The 21732-nt window shown below is 44.0% G+C and overlaps 1 protein-coding gene across 1 annotated transcript in view; it reads right to left on the bottom strand.

Annotated features, from left to right (window-relative positions):
* The window catches only part of LOC146808472 (transient receptor potential cation channel subfamily M member 2-like), a 2315843-nt gene that overhangs the window by 1673947 nt on the left and 620164 nt on the right, over window positions 1-21732 (bottom strand). The window contains exon 11 of the mRNA XM_085623958.1: window positions 19801-20112. Coding sequence (XP_085480084.1) covers window positions 19801-20112 — 312 coding nt within the window. The remainder of the gene's footprint in view (window positions 1-19800; window positions 20113-21732) is intronic.

Genomic DNA, 21732 nt, shown 5'->3' with positions numbered 1-21732 from the left:
AGGGACAGACAGGTATAGAAGAACATGTTCAGGCTGCAGAAGAACAAATTGTAGTAAGACCTGAACAGGACCAGTTAGGAGAAGAAGAACAAGTTCGGGTGGAAGAAGAACCATTTGAAATAAGGCCCGAACAGGACAGATAGAGGAAGAAGAACACGTTCAGGCAGATGAAGCCACAATAAAAAGACCTGAACAGGGACAGATAGAGAGTGACTCTGAAAGAAAGGAAGATCAGATTATGCCACAACATAACGAAAATAAAAGAGCTTTTGAAGTTAAAATGATCAGGAAAGGCGACAACTGACAACTGGAGTCAAAAGGTTGAAATATCATTTGAGAAAAACAAGTGAAAATCCTGAACAAGTGAATGAAGTTACGAGTCAGACTGAGCAGTCAGCTGTGAAAGTCACTCAAAGTAATCTGAGACTAAGGGGCCGATTAGGATGGCGGGCGGACTTTTGTCCGCCCGCCACCATAGCGGTGCTGGGACTGGCTGCCAGTGGTGCGGCAGTCCCACACCTGCAATTAGGATGCCACCGCCACCATGATGGTGGCATCCTCTATTTCCAGCATTGCGGCGGGTGGTGCTCACAGCACCACCCGCAACAATGCTGGGAATGCACTGTGTGCATTGTCATGCACAAAGGTGACAGGCACCGCGAGGTGCCTGCCACCATGTCCATGACAATGCAGGAAGGTACCATAGGTACCCCCCATGTGCACCCCCTACCCCCCAAATACCCTGGGGGCCCACAACGGGCCGCAAAAAGCAGACTCTGCATGGCTTTCCATAGCGGGGTCTCCTTCATGGAAAGCAATGCTCTGCTGCTAATATGGACGGCGGTGTCTAACAGACACCGCCACCATAGATAGCCCCTTTTCCGCCTGGTCTTTCCGTCCGCTGGGGTCCCCCCGCCATACTAATATGGCAGGGGGGAATGGGTGGCGGGCGGGGTAGGATGTAGGGCGGATCGTCACCTCCATGCGGGCAGTGGGGATCCGCCCTACATCCTAATAGGCCCCTAAGAGTCTTGAACAATAAGTTCATGGGTCCTGAATGGACTTATGTGATTCTTCAAGATTTAAATTAAGAGACTGATGAAGAAGTAAATGCAGAACAGATTGACAAAGGGAAAGTGAGGCCTCCTTGAAATAACAAAGAATTTAATTCACAAGTAATAGAAAAGAAAAGAAGAGGAATCTTCTTAAGCTAAAATGGCTGACGACAGGGTTGCTGAAAGAACAAAACAAAATTGTGCAAAGAAATGCTGTAGGGCTTGCATATGTAGCATTTTATTAGTGGTCATAGTATGGCTATTTCTAACAATACCAGTTCCTTATCTTATGATAACAGACAAGAAGAATGACATAGACACTAATGAAAAGACAGCTAACATGAAAGGAGCTAGAGTAGAATTAGAAGCAGCAGATGAGATAGATTTACATCACACAGTAACTGATAATGACACATCTTTAAATGTATTAAAAAATATTGTTTCAGTATGTATACACAATGGAGATTAGTGATTGTTATGTTTGTATGAAATTACCAGCTTCTGTAGCTGAAGGGGTCACATGTATCATCATTTACCATTAACATATGGTATTTCATGTAGCATACTGACAAGTCTATTCTATATAACAAGAACACTTCAATATTATTATTCAAACCTAGATGTAGTATTTCCAGAAATTCCTATTCGAAAGAATATGAATCCAGCACATAGTAGTCTATATGCACAGTTTATGGGTGAATTTTTTCTAACAATGAAGTCAATAGATATAGCAAAGGCACACAAGAATAACCTTACCTGCTCATTACGTGAAGAAGAGAAAGTGTTTTTGAATTTAGTTGAAGAAAGGAGACAGGATTTCCAAAGAAAAGCTACAGAACAGAAAACCCATATACCACCATGGGCTGAGAAAGAGGGAATGTATACAGCTGGCAAAGATCATGCTGCAACATCCCTAGACTTTGTAAAGACAGGGAAAACCTGCCTCTATAGATTAAAGACTGTCTATAACAATGTATTTATTGGTTCCAGTGAATGTGAACATAACTTCCTAATTCTGGGAGGTTGGGGACTAAAAGGGGGAACAGATGCAGTATTTCTTGGTGTTTACAACGTGTGTGGGAATAGTGCTTATTATAAGCTGCTTGCACGGTGGTACGGGAGTTGCTACTTCGGGAATAGTATTTCCAAAGATTTACCATGTAAAAAGAATCACTGGAAGCAATGAAGACACAAATGACTAACACGAAGAAAGAGAGCTTGTTTTTCAGAAATAATAGGTAATATATTTGGTGCATTGATACCTTCGGTGGGAGTCATTGTAAATTTGAATAGAATCTGTCAATTGTCAACAGTAGTTGATCGTCTATCGACTGATACTGCTGGAGGTTTCTTGATGATTAATACAGAAATGGTTGCAATTAGGTCTATCGTTTTACAAAATCGACTTGCGCTTGATATATTATTAGCAAAAGAAGGCGGAGTCTGTAAAATGTTAAAAGTGCAACATTGTTGCACTTACATACCAGATAAAAGCACAGAAATTAGAGGGTATATTAAGAATATTACAAATCTTTAAGAAGAATTGAAACCACTGGAGGTTGACAGTGTATGGGAAAGACTAACAAAAAGTATTTCTTCAATAGGGACATGGTTTACTGATCTCATGAAAGGAATTATAGGTCAAATAGTATTTCCAGTAGTTGGTATAACAATAATAGTCTTAACAATAATGATATGGTGCAAATGTTGCAGAAAGGGAAGAAAATATAAAATAAATGGAAAGGGAAAGAAGAGAACATTTGAAGAGATTCAGTTAGAAGAAATGAACTGTGAAATATATAAAAGAATGAAGGATTTGAGAAACAAAGATGAGGACAGTGATAAAAAGAGTGAAAAGGGAATTGAGATGTGCTCAAATTGGCATCTGATTATGATGGGTGATTTTATGATGGCTCAAAAACGCCATCAGAGAGGGGATTGATGGAGCAAAGACTCTTAGAAAAGAGACATGCTCGGAAGAAATCCTCTCATTTAACTTCTAACCTTGTATTAACTGTGTATTGTGTAAATTAATATGCACCACATTTGACATATAAGATAAAGAAGCTTGCCTACGTGTTTTACTTACAAGTAACTCAAGCAAAATTCTAAAATGGCTAACAGGGATTCTTTATTGCGCATGTGTCAACTGTATCTACGTAGTATGACGAGCTGTCGCTTGGAGGGAATTTCTTGCACCTGCGCAGAAGCTATTCATATGGCTGCTTAAAAGCTCACATGTCTAGCATCTGCTTTGCCGAAACTAAACCAAGCTATTTTTCTAATGCTAACGAGGGGAAAGCAATAATGATGAAAGGGGTTTAGAGTAGAGATAGGTTGTATACAGTGAAACCATTTTATTTTTTAAATTAATATTTGTCTTTTGACTTTCTTATTAGTATGCATTTGTCCATAACCCACATGATCTCCTGACATGAGTGGTGTGAGTGAGCCAGAAGAAGTGATGTGGTTCTTGAACACAGTCCAAGGTCGCAAGGGATACATACCCTCAGGACCAACCCGATGTCCCCTGAACTGAATGGGAATACATGAAAATGTATACTTTTATTTCTAATAAAATGTGAATACGGGTGGGAATAAAGATTTATGAATAAAAATTAAGGGGTGGAATCTTTGAACAATAAACTCAAGGACTAAATTGAAAATAAGCATGGTGTGATGACCATCCCACCGTGCCTGTGCAATCGGAGTTAGTATTTTTACAATATTGCAACTTTAGTGGGTGGAACACTGAAGAGAAAAGGTATAACTGAGGTAGTTTTAGTTAGTTAGGAAGACGTTGATGCTGGGATGCTTTGAGCCGGAGGTGCTGTCAGAGTAGCGAGAGATGCTGATGAAGAATCGAATGCTGAGCCTGATATCCTAAATTATTAAGATTAGAAAGAAGATCGCTGAAGAATCTCGAGGAGGAAGAGAGTGTCAGAGAGGGGTGCGACGCGTCTGTCGGTGTTAGAGGTCATCTATCCTTTCCTGATTCCTGTCCTGAAGCCTTTGTCGCCTGATCTTTCCCAGGGGACCCCTCCCAGCTCCTTGGCCAGGGGGCTGGTGTTCACACCATTCTTGGTAAATATATTTTCATGAATGTGTAGATGTGCTTTTCTCTCTCTATCCTCTCCTTTCTGAGAAACATCATTGTTTGAGTATGATTATTTGTTGATTGACTGATTAATTGAATTTTCCTTTCTATGAGTGACGGAGACTGTACTGTACCTTGAAAGTGGCTCACATGAAATTAATCTAGATAAAGCTTTAAAATTTCTACCCGAGTCTGTGGTCATTTCTTTGCAAAATATATAATTTATGTAATTTCACCATCAACTAGTTGAACTAATGGTCCATTGACCAGAGGAAATAACTTTTTGATTAGTGAAAAATTAGCTGAGAACAATGGGTAACTAATCTTGAAGTAAGAAACAACACAAACTTTGACTCCAGCGGATTAACATGCCTAGGTGTGTGTATGTGTGTTTATGGGCCCGGGTGGGTATATGGTATTGGAGTATCTGTTGCTGGTTTACCGCTGGAAAATTACCACAAATGCCTCTTTTTTGTCTGGAGAGTAATTACGTCTCCAGCTACGTTCGGCTTGACGCAGGGCAAGTTTCTTAAGTTTAAAGTTGTCAGAGAACCAACGTTAGGCTTCATGAGGTCTCGATGTTTTCATTTTTTTTATGGGAGCAAAGCTATTGCTTGCAGATTTGAGCCAAGATTTGATAATTTCTGCTTTGTTGTTAATAGACTGCTGCTCCAATGGAGCAGTGGTGACTAGCATATTACAGAAATCTCCCAAATTGGCAAGTCTCCAATTTCTAGCCATGCGGCCTACCTTTGGTAGGGATTTAGTTGAGTGAACATTGGAGAGGATAAATGTTATAAAGTGATGATCTGACCAAGTGCATGGGGTGATTCTTAAATTCTTAAATTGGAGACCCTCAGATTAGAGGTCCAGACATGGTCAAGCGTGTGTCCCTTGACGTGTGTTGCCGCATTCGCATGCTGGGTACAATTTAGCCCAGAAAGTAGTTCTGTCAGTTCAGCAGAACTGATAACTTCCATAATGTCACTGGCTCAATAATTCAAATCTCCAATAAAAAAGCTGGGGAAATAGTGGCATATGATATGGGGGGTCCTTATATTAATACACAAATCAAGGGGAAGTGAGGGGAATCAAGTTTTAAGATTAGGCTGTCAACAGATGGCATACCAGTCACCGCCAGCGATGTAAACGGTAGCTTTTGATGTATAATTGGTGCAACCCCTCGAAGGCAGTGTCATGAGACAGAGCACGAAATATACTAGCATGCAAAAAGAGAGAAAAGACCCTGGAATACAAACTCTTACAGCAAGAAAGACAGGTGAAATCCAGAGAAGATGTTCACAATCTTTGCCAATGTGAGATAACACACAGTGACTACTGAGCGCTGGTGGAAAAGGAAGTTACACATAAACTAAAGGCCGCACAGCACCATCTTTATGGAACAGGCGACAGGGCGGAGGCGTTGCTGGCTTGGCTGGGGAAGAAGGAGAGGAAAGCAAGATGGGTAGCAATGATTAAGGAAAAGATAGAGATACACACCACTGCATTAGCAATAGCGGGCACATTTGCCCAATATTATTGCAGAGCTATATGAAACAAGGCCCCTAGCAGGACGAGCCCCAAATTCACAACTACCTCAGTGGCATTGATACACCCACTCTTACCCAAGACCAGTGCAGCTCCCTCGAAGATGACCTCACCCTCCAAGAAGTAATCAATGCCATCAGCAAACTGAAATCAGGGAAAACCCCGGGACCAAATGGTCTCCTGGTGGAATTGTTCAAACATAAGGCTAGTTTATTCGGTCCTCACCTCCTGAACATGTACCAAGCGGCTAAGGAAAGTCCGACACTCCCACCAGATTTCTGCAGTATACAGTGGCAGTGATCCATAAGACTGGGAAACCCACCATGGACTGTGGGTCGTATCGGCCCATATCGCTGCTCAATGTAGAGACAAACATTCTAGCCTCGATACTAGCCACGCGACTACAATCGATGTTTCTTGCATTGGTCCACTACGATCAATCTGGCTTTATGCCCAAGCGTGCCAGGCGCTTCAGTCCCCGACTGCTGGCACACCGGCTCTCCATAGTGAAAAGCAGATCTACGCCGCATGTGTTCCTCTCATTAGATGCGGAAAAGGCCTTTGACGCAGTCTATTGGCCCTATCTGCGACAAGTCCTGATAAAATTCAAGAGAGGCAGTAGTGTCATGAGTGCGTCCTCCCATAGGCCATCAACATGTTGTCATGCTGGGGTATCTGTCTCATGATTGTAACATGGTTGTATAAAGGAGACTACATCATGTCTGTAAATAACGCTATGACGGTAAAGGCCTGGTATAATGAACATATGTAGGCATATTATAAATCATGCATGTTTATGAGACAACAGTTTGAAACACACCATTAAGAACGTTGCTGCAATATTGTGTAAACTCCTTTTATACTAGAAAACAGGTGCTGTGCAAATATTTTTAAAGCACCGTTGGCACATGATAAACGTTTTCTGCATGTGCATTCAGAACAGACGTGTGACATTAACGTGCTGCGCTCCCTCGTGAGCAACGTGCTTCCCTGGCACATTCTAACCCGCGCTCGGAGTATTTAAAGCTGGATTCTTGCTAAACTCGTCACTTCTGTTCTCACTTACCTGAAGGCTTGACTGTGCGCTGCAGTCTTCGTCGCTTTCGGTTCTCATTCTGTGCTTCGTGTTTCGGCAGCAGCAACTTCTTTCACGTATTGTCTAGCAAACAAGTGAAAGAGACAACAAGCATTGGCATAGCCAATAGGTCTCGCCTTTGGGACCTTATAAGTGTTTAGCCAGAGCTATTGGCTTTGCGAATGTCTTTAAGCAGTGTTGCTGTCGTGTCCCTCCTGCTTCGCTTGCTCCGTGGGCCGTGCTTCTGTGCGAGCCATCGTCAAGATCTTCTCCAACGTCGTTGGTTCCTTCAGAACGCGTGCTCGGAACTCCACTGATTTACACCCTTCGATAATGCGCAGTCTTATTGCATGCTCATTGTCCAACTTGTCAAACTCACAATATGTGACCAGTTTCCTTAGTCTCATTGCAAAGTTGTCCAGGCTCTCTTCTCCCTGCTGGCATGCCGTGTTGAATGTATACCTTTCAAAATCGACATTGCATTGGGGGTCGAACTTTTGTGTGAGGCACTGCATCACTCCTTTGTAATCCGTGGTCTGGTCAGTAGGGAATGTTAATAAAAGATCTTCCATTTCATCCCCTTTAAGATTCAGTAGTAGGTGCAGTTGCTTGCTATCCGGGACGTCCGTGGCGCTCATGTAGCGCTCAAATTTCCTGACCCATCTTTCCCACCTGATGCCCGCTTGTGGCTCCGATAGGCTGAACGGTAACGGCCTGCGGAAGATGGCTTGCGTGCTCTGCTTCTCCTCGTTGTCGCTCATTTTTTTTTTTTCTTTTTTGGCCCTCGACCCTCTTCTTGTCTTTTTTCACTTTATTTCTTTTTCCTTTGTTTGTTCCTTTCCTTTTTCCTTCTTTTTTGCTTTATTTCCCTCTTTTTTTCCCTACTATTTGTGCCCTTATTGCACTTTTTCTTGTTTTCCAATGTATTTCAATGGGCGCCTGACTTCAAAATGGCCGCCTCTGATTCCTGGCTTCTGATTGGCTCAGTTATCTGATTCCACGATGGCCGCCATAGTCTCGCGAGGTTTCTTTTGTCCTCTCTCGCTTCGCCTGACCTTTTAAAATGGCCGCCCCTCTTTTCTTGCTTTTGATTGGCCCGGGATGCCTGACTCTAAGATGGCCACCGTAGTCTCGCAATAGTTTGTTCAAACTAACGCGCGCCTTCCTTTTGCTCAGCGTTATTTTAATACAAGCGCTCTTGGGTGCTGGCGCCTAGCTGCTTTTCTGCTCGCCGGCGGATGCCCTCTTTGTTTCTTTTGTTTCCTCACTATCAGCGCGCTTACCGATGAATCGGTCGGGGTGGGCTCCCGCGTCGTGCTGTTCTCTGGCTGCACTGCTCGGACCAGGGTGGGCTCCTGGCTCCGCTTGTCTTTCCCCGTCGCACCACTCCGCGCAAGTGTTTCCTGAGTTGGCCAGCGGACCAGAGTGGGCTCCTGGTTCCGTCGCACTTCTTCTCCAGGAAACAGACGTTTTGATCCACTTCTGCCTGACGATATCCCGCCTTTGTTCGCCAGATGTCATGTCCCTCCAGAACAAACTCACGGAGACAGGTAAGGATCGATAATGCTTTATTCGGTTACAGGATATTCTCCTTGTGTCCCTGCACGTCTGCCCACGTCGTCCCCTCACCCTGCTATGCCCTGCCCACACCCCTTGACCGGATGTGGTGTCCGGTTCCCTCAGTGTCCATCTGGTGTAGTGCAGGGTCCTAGTGCCCTGCCCCCAGTTCAGTACAGTTGCAGAGCAGCGTGGCTACTGTGCAGCATGTTAAAAAGTTACAGTAAAAAAGTGTTAAGCATTTTGTCACCTTGTATATAACCAAGAAGACATCACATACAACTGAATGACCCTATTATGATTACAAAATAAGTTGAAAGCCTGGTACAAAAAAAACGGATGCTCAGCAGGCAAATAGATGTTCCGGAGCAAAAGAAGTGCTTGTCACAGTGTCCCCTTGGAAAAACATACAAGGAAAATCCTAGTACAGAAAATACCACTTTAAAATACTGTGGATGACACAATTCTAATCATGGTCCATGTGCCTGTTATTAGCCAACCAAAATGCGTGTGTTTGAAACTAAAATACTATCACAGCTGATTATATAAGGCAAGGATACAATTATCAGACATGGGTACTTTCAACGTATACTTGAGTGGGACTCAAATGTTACAGTGTGTGACCTACCACGTATTTTAGTGTTGTAATAATATAGCTGGTTGTTCACTTTGCTAGGGCTGTTGCTCAGGGATCGATGCCCGGTGCTGATAATTCTCGCCCTCAGATGACTAATTTTTCAGCCTCAGACAGCAAGATACACACTGCTGTCAGGATGCTTATGTACACACTGCCCTAGATCAGACAGCACAATTTGCCTTACTAGTTCCTGTGCTGGTCCCATCTTATTGGGTACCAATTTCGTACCAGTTCACATACAAAGTATCTACAGCACAACTGTGGTATCACTTTAAACAAACAGTATGTGAAGCATAAGTGATGTGCCAATTTACCAGTTACACTACAAGTATACCACCGCTGTCGCACTATTTCCACACCCCCTGTATCTGAGGCACTATTGCCATGCCAGTTGTATATCGCCTCAAAGTAAAGCACGTAGTAAAACGAGTTGCAAGCTTCCCAGGCACGCACTAGTATGTAAAGCGTGGCCTTCAGTTTAGTTTTCATCTCCCCATCTGTCTAAAGCAACTCTGTAGTACTGTAAACCCCTCACAGCCGTATGTAAATCACTATCACTACTGCGATACCAGTGACCGAATGAGCCTTTACTTTTAAGCACTATGGCCCTCGTCCTTTCTATACCCGGTCCTCATCTTTTCTATTTCCAACACACTTAAATTACCAAACGTAGAGAGAATGTACTTAACAACATCTCCTACTGCCTCGGCTAACACACGCGGCATAAAGGCTATCAGCACTGGTTGTGCGCGGCCGCACATTTTTGGAATTCTCTTTTTTATCCCATTCAGAATAACACCCTACCACATAAACTACTACATTTTTGGATGTGTTTGGCTGGCAGTCGGGTCCCGTCATCCAGGGGGACTGGGGAGTGCCAGCAGTCAAAATATGGGTGTTTTTTTATGGCCTGGTGCGATGCCCAGCGAACCCTCTCCTGTTGAGAGAATGTCGGGTTGCCAATCTAGCCAGAATACGCTGAATTGAGTGCCATAGAGCCCACATAGCAGCCTCTGGTGGTTAAGTAAATGCCTGCAGCAGAAACACTTGCAAACACTGCTGCAGACTCTCAGAGTGCAATAATATTTCTGCTATGAAGCTCTGTCAAGTAATATAAACAGCCTCTTAACGTGTGTAGGCCAGCATGGTAAACAAACGCTAGGTAGAACACAATTCCAGGTTTGCAGCAAAGACCTCCATCCCGGCCATACATGGCCCATTCACATGTGAGCGATGTCAATTTCAGCAGCCTGGCAGGAAGCGGTAACTAACTGGCAAGTATTTTACCAACATGGCAGGTATCTTTGTCAGTACAGGTAAACACACTAGGAAATGTAATCAAAATCCAATATTTCGAAATGTAAACGTACCCCTGATTTAAACAAAAAAAATCTCCTGAAATATATTGTAGGAGCTAGATAACTATTACGTCTAAATTATTACTAGATTAGACAACATTAGAATTACCCTGTGATAAAAAGAGAAAAATACAAATAAAAGCCATTTCAAAAACTAGCTCCAGGTCCATTCCAGAATCTCAAAACTTGAACAAATGGCGGGTAATTTTCTTGCCGAAAAATTGGAAATCCTGTAGGGTTCAGCAGTAACCCTTATTCCTTCCCCGGCAACTGGTTCTGCTTTACAAATGCAGGTCTGTGTGCAAAACTTTTCTACCCCAGCGCCTCATCCTCGCACAGGGTATAGAAAAGGTCCTCCCTGCATGCAAATAAAAGACCTCACCGCCTCCCCCGAGTCTCAGTAAAAGTAAACACTTGGCCCAGTAAACTTCACCAGCAAGCACTGGTGGGTGCAATGAGCCTGCCGCCTTCAGGGGTGCGGTAACGGTCCACTCTGATGGCCCCCGGCTCCCAGGGCTAAGCAGACAGTAAACAGGAAGTGAGGACGCCGGCCCCTTACATTCTGGTCCACAATGGAGCAGGCCAGCTGCTTGACGTGCGCCAGGTTGGAGGAGGGCAGCAGCAGGACAAACTCCCGGGTCATGCCGATTTGGATGGTGAAGGAGACGCCCGGGCAGGGTAGCAGGGGCAGCGGCAAAGACCCGGGTTCCAAGCCAGGAGCGGGCATCGCCAGGCAGGGAGGCTGGGGCTGGAGGGGTAGGAGGGCAGCAAAATTATCGCCCCCGCAGGCCGTCCAGGCAGAGGGCTCTGTTCCTCACATAGGCCCTCTAGCGGGCCATAGCGAGTGGCACCTCACATGGGGTGGGGAGGCAAACACACCCCCCTAGTGCCCAGTCCTGGGTGCGGCTCTAGAAAAGTTCCAAATAAATAGGTAAAAGTTCTGAATCCGTCTTGTTGGTGTTTCCTGTTCCGTTCCTGAGCCAGGTCTTAAATGTGGAGACGTGGAAAGCGCTCACTGTAGACCAGAAACACACAAGGTCCTACAGGAAGCTCTCCCTGCCAGTATTGGGAGCCAAAGTGCTACAGAGTTTCTCTCCACTACCCTCATTCGCCGCAGCTCTCCACCAGAGCGACAGGTCTACCAGAGAGCAGGAAGTGTGTTGACTGGCAGCTTTGCCGACCAATGCAGGCCAAGGACTGTGATGGCCCCGGCCTCCCTCGAATTTCAGGGTGGAGAAGTTCAGAGAAAGTAAGGAAAGTTGGAAAAGTATCCCCTGTGATCATTTCCATTCTAACTGCCGCGAGACCGATGAGGTAGCTCAAAGAGTAAGTAATTCCCGCAAGATCGACGCGTAGTTCTAACTCTCATGGCTCTGAACACACCCGTTTGTTGGAGAAGATATATGTACTCATCAGCATGCTAGAAGCCTGCTTGCAAGCCGATTCGCCAGCTACGTGTATTAATGTGCATGTCGCGTTGATGGAGAGCTATGTGAACAAGCATTGGCAGAGGTAAAAGTAACGCGCACACAGCAAAGTCAATATCCTGCCGCGCAGCCATAAAAGTAATGCGGCCGCGAAATCGAGTGATCGCTTGGCCGCGCTTTGTGGGGGCGTAGGGGCGGAGCGAGGCACGCTGATCACTTGATCAGCAGCTGACTTCAGTTTATATGCATTTTCAAGGAGCTCTGGACCCCATCTCTTTTGTTAGAGAAGCCTGCAAGGTTTGAAGTGCTTGGCTCCAGGCACCCTGCTGCTATGCACTAAAGAGGTGACTGCCCGGTGTGTGCAGCAACAAGCAATGACATATCTTGATGTAGCGCCTTCATGAAGTAGAGTACCCGTGACGGAGAAAAGACAGATGGCGGCTGCGCGCGTTCACGCGCACATGCACGCAGGCCCGAGACCAGCGGCTGGCAGCACTTTGAAAATCCCCTTACTAAAAGTCGAGCAACAGCGCATGTGCTGTTCTAGGCTCGACCTAAAAACGGTCAAATGAACCTTTATTTTTTTTCTATTTTTAGGACAATTAACCGTATCGGATTACAGCAGTACTTTCCGAGTTGGAAAAGAAAATATTTGAATCTTTTGCTTATAATTTAAAGACTCATTTTTTTTTGTAACGCGTCGGACAGTTACTTACGTCGCAATTATTAGTGCATTACCTACCTGAAGATGTTATGTGTTTGTATTTCGTTGGTTCGAGGTGCATCTCTAGAAGAAATGCATTGTGTGAAGAAGATATTCAGGAGCTTATTTACAAGCCCCTGGCACCGCCCAAGCGCCACTTTCAATGTGAGAAAAAGTGACGTACAAGCAGGGCAGGGCTTGAAAATAAGCCCCTCAGTACTTAAGTGCCAGATACTGAATGTGTATACTCGAGTGCTTCAATTCGGTAAGTCCTGAGTATTAGCACTTATTTAATTTGAAAGGAGGAATACTTGCACTTCTAAGCACTGCTGCAATACATTTACTGGGAGAGTACTGGCACGTCTTAGCACTGCTGCAATACATTTACTCGAAGAGAACCTGCACTTCTTAGCACTGCTGCAATACATTTACTGGGAGAGTACCTGCACTTCTTAGCACTGCTGCAATACATTTACTGGGAGAGTCCCGGCACCTCTCGGGAGTAGATAGGTACAATGAAGACGGTGTAACTGTGCTTCTGTATTTCTATTTAAAGCATTGAATCTACTGAGGTGGGGAGGGTCCTGCAAATGAACTTTTGCAGCAACAAGCAGTCCTTTATTTTATATTGAGCCTTGTCTGTCCTGCTGAGAGGAGAACTTCAGTTGATTTGTTGAGTGTGGGAGTGGATGTTGTGGGGCAAGGCACACCTCCAGGTGGTTCAGCAGCCCCTTGCCTGGGGCAGGAAGACATGTGTACATATATCCAGGGGGAGGGTGTTTGAAATCAAAGGTACATATGGCAAGGTTTCTGGCCCAAGACTGGATTCAGTGTTGCTAGGGGTAACCAACCAAGCAATGTTTTCATTGTGAACATTGCTGACGTTTGCAGTATAGTGCAAGATGCTAGGGCAAGTTAGTGTGGTGAAGTTCATAGAACTAAAGAGGAGGAGGTCCAGAAATGTGTGCAGAGCTACATTTTGCAGATAGTTACTGCTCGGCTAATGATGGAAAGATAGGGGTAGGTGTAGAACTAGAGCATTTGAACAGTGCATGATGTGGCATAGATTTGTTTTTGCTCGAGGGGTGAAAGGAGCATTACAGTTTCTGATAAAGAGAAAGTTACAAAGTTTAAATGTGTCCAGGTCCAGCATCCTGACGTTATCTGAATGGAAAGCAAGGTAGAAGTTAGAGGGGCATATATAGTACCAAAGATGGTTGGATAAGAATTCTTTCAAGGTGCTCTCAAAAGTTCCTCATGCATGGCTAAAGTAGGAACTTGGGAGACAAAGACAAGCATTTGCCTTAAGTTTCACATGGAGTATTAGAAGCACATACGTTCAGTTTAGCATGAGACTTATCAGAGTCTTCCAGAGCACTTTCTAAATGTATGTGGGCAATTTTTCAGGGTCAAGCCAAAGAGAGCGTGTATCCAAAAAGGGCTTGGAGTCCACCCATTGCTCACCAGTTGTTAGCTTGTGTGCCACTCCTCTTTACAGACTCATAGTTCAACAATGAATGCCTAATATAATTTCCATCCCTCTCTGTGGAACAGGGACCAAGCACTGTTCGATTCAACTTAATCAGTTTTCATCTGCTGCACGTGAGGTGATTGAAGTACTATTTTGTTCTGCTAAACGTTTAGTGCCCTGCAAACAGAAGGCATGTGACTAGCAAAAACGTGCACAGCAGGACAAACTAAATTGGCAAGATTTATTTTCTATAGTTAACTTTCTTTTATTTTGCCAAGTCTACTTTTCTCACTTTGCACTCATGTTTTCATTTATTTTTGCTCGTGGGTGCTGTTCTCAAAAGATGAGGATTATTTTGCTGCAAAGCAACATTGTTTATTTTTTACATGCAATTTCAAAAACCCAATCCACTCACCCCAATCTAACTCACTCCAGTCTACCAAATTCCAAACCTCAACATCTGAAACACACCAATATGCCCCACTACAATCCAAAACAATCTGCCCACTCCATTCCAAAACAATCTGCCTCACTCTTATTTTCCACACTCTTATCTGCCCCACTCCAATCCAGAACAATCTGCCCCACTCTAGTCCAAAACAATCAGCCACACTCCAATCTAAAACAATCTGCCTCACTTAAATCCAAAACAATCCACCCGACTTCACTCTGCCCCATTCCAATCTAAAACAATCTGGGGCAGGAAGACATGTGTACATATATCCAGGGGGAGGGTGTTTGAAATCAAAGGTACATATGGCAAGGTTTCTGGCCCAAGACTGGATTCAGTGTTGCTAGGGGTAACCAACCAAGCAATGTTTTCATTGTGAACATTGCTGACGTTTGCAGTATAGTGCAAGATGCTAGGGCAAGTTAGTGTGGTGAAGTTCATAGAACTAAAGAGGAGGAGGTCCAGAAATGTGTGCAGAGCTACATTTTGCAGATAGTTACTGCTCGGCTAATGATGGAAAGATAGGGGTAGGTGTAGAACTAGAGCATTTGAACAGTGCATGATGTGGCATAGATTTGTTTTTGCTCGAGGGGTGAAAGGAGCATTACAGTTTCTGATAAAGAGAAAGTTACAAAGTTTAAATGTGTCCAGGTCCAGCATCCTGACGTTATCTGAATGGAAAGCAAGGTAGAAGTTAGAGGGGCATATATAGTACCAAAGATGGTTGGATAAGAATTCTTTCAAGGTGCTCTCAAAAGTTCCTCATGCATGGCTAAAGTAGGAACTTGGGAGACAAAGACAAGCATTTGCCTTAAGTTTCACATGGAGTATTAGAAGCACATACGTTCAGTTTAGCATGAGACTTATCAGAGTCTTCCAGAGCACTTTCTAAATGTATGTGGGCAATTTTTCAGGGTCAAGCCAAAGAGAGCGTGTATCCAAAAAGGGCTTGGAGTCCACCCATTGCTCACCAGTTGTTAGCTTGTGTGCCACTCCTCTTTACAGACTCATAGTTCAACAATGAATGCCTAATATAATTTCCATCCCTCTCTGTGGAACAGGGACCAAGCACTGTTCGATTCAACTTAATCAGTTTTCATCTGCTGCACGTGAGGTGATTGAAGTACTATTTTGTTCTGCTAAACGTTTAGTGCCCTGCAAACAGAAGGCATGTGACTAGCAAAAACGTGCACAGCAGGACAAACTAAATTGGCAAGATTTATTTTCTATAGTTAACTTTCTTTTATTTTGCCAAGTCTACTTTTCTCACTTTGCACTCATGTTTTCATTTATTTTTGCTCGTGGGTGCTGTTCTCAAAAGATGAGGATTATTTTGCTGCAAAGCAACATTGTTTATTTTTTACATGCAATTTCAAAAACCCAATCCACTCACCCCAATCTAACTCACTCCAGTCTACCAAATTCCAAACCTCAACATCTGAAACACACCAATATGCCCCACTACAATCCAAAACAATCTGCCCACTCCATTCCAAAACAATCTGCCTCACTCTTATTTTCCACACTCTTATCTGCCCCACTCCAATCCAGAACAATCTGCCCCACTCTAGTCCAAAACAATCAGCCACACTCCAATCTAAAACAATCTGCCTCACTTAAATCCAAAACAATCCACCCGACTTCACTCTGCCCCATTCCAATCTAAAACAATCTGGCACACTCCAATCCAAAACAATCTGCCCCACTCTAATCTTCCACACTCTTATCTGCCACACTCCAATCTAAAACAATCTGCCTCACATAAATCCAAAACAATCTGCCCCACTCAGTCCAAAACAATCCGCCAGACTTCACTCTGCCCCATTCCAATCTAAAACAATCTGCCACACTCTAATCCAAAACAATCTGGCACAATCCAATCTAAAACAATCTGCCACACTCCAATCCAAAACAATCTGCCCCACTCTAATCTTCCACACTCTTATCTGCACACTCCAATCTAAATCAATCTGCCTCACTTAAATTCAAAACAATCTGCCCCACTCAATCCAAACCAATCCGCCTGACTTCACTCTGCCCCATTCCAATCTAAAACAATCTGCCACACTCCAATCCAAAACAATCTGCCACAATCCAATCCAAAGCAATCTGCCCCACTCAAATCCAAAACAATCTGCTTAACTCCAATCTTCCCCGCTCTAATCCAAAACAAAGAGTCCCACTTAATAATCCCCACTCCAATCCAAAATAATCTGCCCCACTCCGATCTGCCCCTTTCCAATCAACCTTACTCCAATCCAAAACAATCAGTGCCACTCCAATGTGCTCCACTCTAATCCAAAGCAATCCACCCGACTTCGATTCAATCCACCTCACCTCACGCCAATGCAAACCACCGGACTCTTATCCAGTCCGCCCAATCCATTCCACACCATCCAGCCAAATCCAATATACCCCACTCCAATGCAGCCTATGCCACTTCAATCCATCTCAATCCAATCCATCCACCCCAATCCAGTTCACCCCACCCAATACAATTCACCTCAATACAATCCACCCAGTCCAATCCACCCCAATCAATATAATCCACATCACTCAAAACTAATTTCCTCCACTCCAATCTGCCTCACCCTATGCCAATCCAATTTCCTTTCTCCTTTTGGCCCACCTCACTCCAGTATGTATGTATGTGTTTTGTAAAGCGCACTGCTGCCCTGAGGCGTCGTGGCGCTGTAGACCGCTGGGGAACCCGTCCTGGCTATCCCTGTGAGATGGTCCCTCCTGGGTATCTCCAAGGTGAAACCAGGCATCCCCGGCGAATGTGGGGGGCCGTTGTGGAGATGAGGCAAGCTAATGCCCAGAGTTGCCGAGTGTGTTCCTGGTTAGAGTAGGTACCGAGGCGAGAATTATCGAGTCCGTTTTGACCCTGGTCCACGACCCTGCCGCGTCGGGAATTGAACCCTGGTCCCTGGCCGATTCTCTGCTTGCGGATCTGCCGCCTCTAACCAGTGAGCTACACCTCTCCACTCCACCCCACCCACTTTAATCCACCCCACTCCAGTCCCCCCACCCCAGTCCAATCCATCCGACCCAGCCCATTTCAATCCACCCCACCCAGCTCCAATCTAATTAACCCCATCCAGTCCACCCCACTCGCAGTCCAATCCACCACACCCCACTCTACTCCAATCCACCCCACCCCAGTTCAGTCCACCCCACTCAATCAATCCATCCAGACCACAACACTCCAATCCTCCCCACTCCAATCCAATGAACACCAATCCACCCCACTCCAATCTACCCTTCCAATAGAGTCCAATCTACTACCCTCCACTCTAATTCATCCCACTCCATACCATCCTACTCTAATACAATCCACTCTACCCCAATTAAATCTACAGCTCCGCAAACCAATCATATCCACCTCAACTGCAATCCAATCCACCTCACCCCATTATCATCCACCCCTCTCCAAACCACTCCATCCAGTCCACCCACTCTAATCCACCACACTTCAGTCAATCCAACCCACTCAACCCGATCCAAACTTCTCCAAAACAATCCACCCACTACCTCAATCTACTCTGACCCACTCCATCCTATTCCACCCCACTTCACTCCACGCCACTCCTCTCTACTCCACTCAACGACACTGCACTCTATAACTCTCTCTGCCACTGAATCACTGAACTCTACTCCCATCTACTGAACTCTACAACGCTCTACTACCCCTACTCCAGTAGAGTCTACGACACTCTACTCCCCCACTCCAATCTAAAACATAACTTACCTCTAACTTTTAGCCATGCTGAGCAGCAGCCACACTGGTGTACAACATGGCAAAAACACATTGCCAAAGCTGATAGCTCTTGTATAGACAAGACCTATTGGCTTTGCCAATGCTTCTTTCCTTGTGTCGCTGTTAAATGAAAGCCAACAACCTGCATTTTTTGCACTCATGCTCACTACATAAAACACTCATGTATACCAGGTTTTCTATTCAAAGATGCTGCAATATGGTATTATGAATGCATTTGACAGGTTTATATCTATAGAGCATCGTTTTTGGACTTCCATTCATCAGATGTATTCATAAGTTTTCAGGTTCAAAGTCAATATGTTCATGCTGGCTGCATCATATTCATCCATATTATGGTCTTCCTGTGTCTGCGAAACATGCCGGGCATTATTCACACGTATCTGACTTTCAATGGAGAGCCTATGATGCAGAAATAGTATTATTTTGGAGCAATATCTCAATGAGAGAATGTTACGTATTAAACAAATTGTCATATTTTGTTCTGTATAAATGCACATTTATTGTCAGTACCCTTCTTTGGCCTGAGTTCACTCAGAGCTCTTTTTGCTCGGACACCTCATATTTGTCTCTTCCTGATCACTTTGCACATTTGCTCATTTGGCTTTTATCGTCTAGGCTCATTGGAATATTTTCTTTTGGAGCAGGCTTGCTTTAAAACTCTTGGCACATTTGCACTTTTAGCTTATCAGACAGTCTCGACATGCACATATTTTAAGGTCTCTCAGAGCACACATCGTTTTCTTGTGCATATCATTTTGTTACTTATTCTAAACGATTTGACTATTTCATTATGTCTTTCTATTCTGGTTTGATTATTGTTCATTTAGACAGTTTATGTGAAGTGCACTTGCATCAGATTTTCTGTTTAATGCTTCTCTTGCCGGTTTTCATCACTGCTGTACTGGTAATTATGGTTACTGTATACATCTAGCATTATAGCAAGTGAAGTGAGAGCCTTTGTTAATTTATGGCAGAATTTCTAAATCCACGTAGCCCCCCCCCCCACTGGTCATGCAGATCGACCCATTTTGATGGAAGTATTGAAACTGTTTTACTTCACCTCCCACCTAATGCTAAGCTTAGAGACCACCAGGAAAGGTGAAGCCTGAGGCCCTGACTGTTTTTGTTTTTGTTTGTTTTTAACCTAGGTCCACTTACATCTTTCTGTGGAAACCCCTAATGCTTGAGCTAGCAACCAAGGGTGAACAAAGCGCGCCTCACAGATCTGATTACCTTCTGGAAGTCACATTTTTTTCTTTTGGTGGAAGCTCAAGCACAGCTCACAATAAGGCTGTGATCCATCTTCCCAAGTTTAACACTCCTTTAACCTAAAACCACAAATCAATTTACTGAAAACAATACTGAAGCATAATGGATTGATTCATGCAGAAGTCAGTCACAATCTATGGAAGAAATTTAGGGCTTTTTCTGATGACCCAATTCGAACTCTTGCTTAATATTTATTCAACAAAAGAGGAGATGTTGTGAAGACCTGCTATCTGTGTCCTGGAGGTTTCTCAAAAAGCACAATACCAATATTACGGAGTAGTTAGCATGCTCCAGCATCAATTGCAAAAAGCATTTATGGGTTAACATTTGCTGTCATGATTAATACCGTATCAGCAGAACTGGTGATGTACCTGGGATGTGATGTCCACAGCGGTCTGTGGTTCTGTTGGGGAGTGAAGAGGTACTGGGAACTCGCACAAGCTTTTCAGAGCTTCTTCAATGTGGCGGAGAGGGCTCCCTTCCCGATTCTGCCGTTGCTGTTTCTTGATGTCCTCCAGTGTCTGACCGAAGAGGGAGTCTGACTTTAAATGATCATACAGGTGGAGCAGAGTTTCTGGTGTCACATATTCCTGCAGGCTGACGCCTTTATCCAGGAAAAGCTGCACAAAATCCGTCCTGTTTTCTATTAGAGCGACTGTAAGCGCCGGGTACAGGTCTTCAGGCTGCAAAGATGAAACATAATGAACCATTCATCAGGGTATTTATACATTGATTGATTTAGAGAGATAGCTGAAATATTGTACAGAGAACAGTCTGTAAATTGGAACATGAGGAGAAAGTGGTAACTTGAAGTCAATTCATGGGCTAAGTAAATATTATACAAGACAAAAACAACTTCACTAGAGAGAGAATGTTCTTTGACAATTATTGCAGGACAGTCAGTGCCCACAGGACAGGTGTGCGTTCACTACTTCCAGACTGGATGGCACACACGCTCTACTATTTAAAGGCCGCTCTCCTGTGCAGTGTAAACAAATCTAGGGAAAATTAGGTGTTTGTGGGTAATGATTCAAGACTTGCAAAGCTGGAGGGGCTATCAGTAAAATTCTATCAGTTTCCCAAAGCAGGCAGAGAGTAAAATACACACAGATACAGGACATGGGACTGGACACTACAAAAGCCACAGATCTAACATCTCCAGAGCCAGGGGTTCATCTTGGCTCAATACAGGAAGAAAGGAGATGTCCAAGGTTTGCTATCTGACCAGAAGTCTTGGCAGCCGCTCATGGAGCAGGTCCAGGTAAAACCGCTACACACAGATAAAATATCACAAGGACACTAGTGGAGGGCTAGAGAGACACAACACTGGCCATTTAACAATGCAAAGCAATCTCTCTCTTTCTCTCACTCTCACCCCTCAACCCCTGCAAACCTATGGCAGCCATCTCCTTATATAAGAGTTCTGACAATAGCCTTTCTGACTCTGCCAGAGCTCATACCATAGTAGGGTTTGAATACACTTAATTTGCCACCTTTCCATAGACTGGGGCTGGAGGTAGCTGGAGGTAGCGGTAAGCAGCAGTTACCCATGGTTGGAATGCCCTTTTTTTGTATGAACAAATCTACACATGCATATTTGCTTGAGCTAAAATGCAGTCCACAAATATTTTCTAAGAGTACGATTTCCTAACCTACTCCTGTAAATTCTTGTGAATTATTATTTATTTTTATTTTTTTATTTTTTTTATTTTGAGCAATTCAGTGAGGTCACAAATAATTAATCAAATTTCATATTATACAGAAAGAGGAAAGAAAAAACCAAAAAAAAAAAAAAAACCCAGCTTAAATCGGGAACATATACAAACAGAGAGCCATAATCCAACATAGACAGTCCATAATTAGCAGACATATAGCTAATAATAATCGTTAAGATACGTTACTATACCCAATTACCTATCGGCTCCCATATTGCAGCCCCCAGTTTTTTCCTTGCCCTACCTTTTAATTTATATAGGGCGGTTTCCAAATTGTAGATTGAGATAACCTTAGCCCTCCAGTTAGCAAATGACGGGGGTTCCGAATCGAGCCACTGAGAGGTTATGCATAACCTCAGAACCGCCATACACATGAACTTTAGGCCTCTATGGGGTACCAATTTCCTCCCCAAGTCCATACCAAATTCTATCCCGAACAGAACCAAAGGTGCAGTCACAGACATCGGTATACCCAGAGACCCTAACATAAAACATTCAATATCCGATAAGAGTTGATGAAGCGAAGGACAAGAAAAAAACATATGTATCGAGTCTGCCCCATAGAGACCACATCTAGCACATCTCGTC

The sequence above is a fragment of the Triturus cristatus genome, chromosome 8 (genome assembly GCF_964204655.1).
Source record: "Triturus cristatus chromosome 8, aTriCri1.1, whole genome shotgun sequence".
Classification (NCBI taxonomy): Eukaryota; Metazoa; Chordata; class Amphibia; order Caudata; family Salamandridae; genus Triturus; species Triturus cristatus.
The sequence above is the reverse complement of the archived record's forward strand: the minus strand, read 5'-3'. Positions and strand labels throughout refer to the sequence as shown.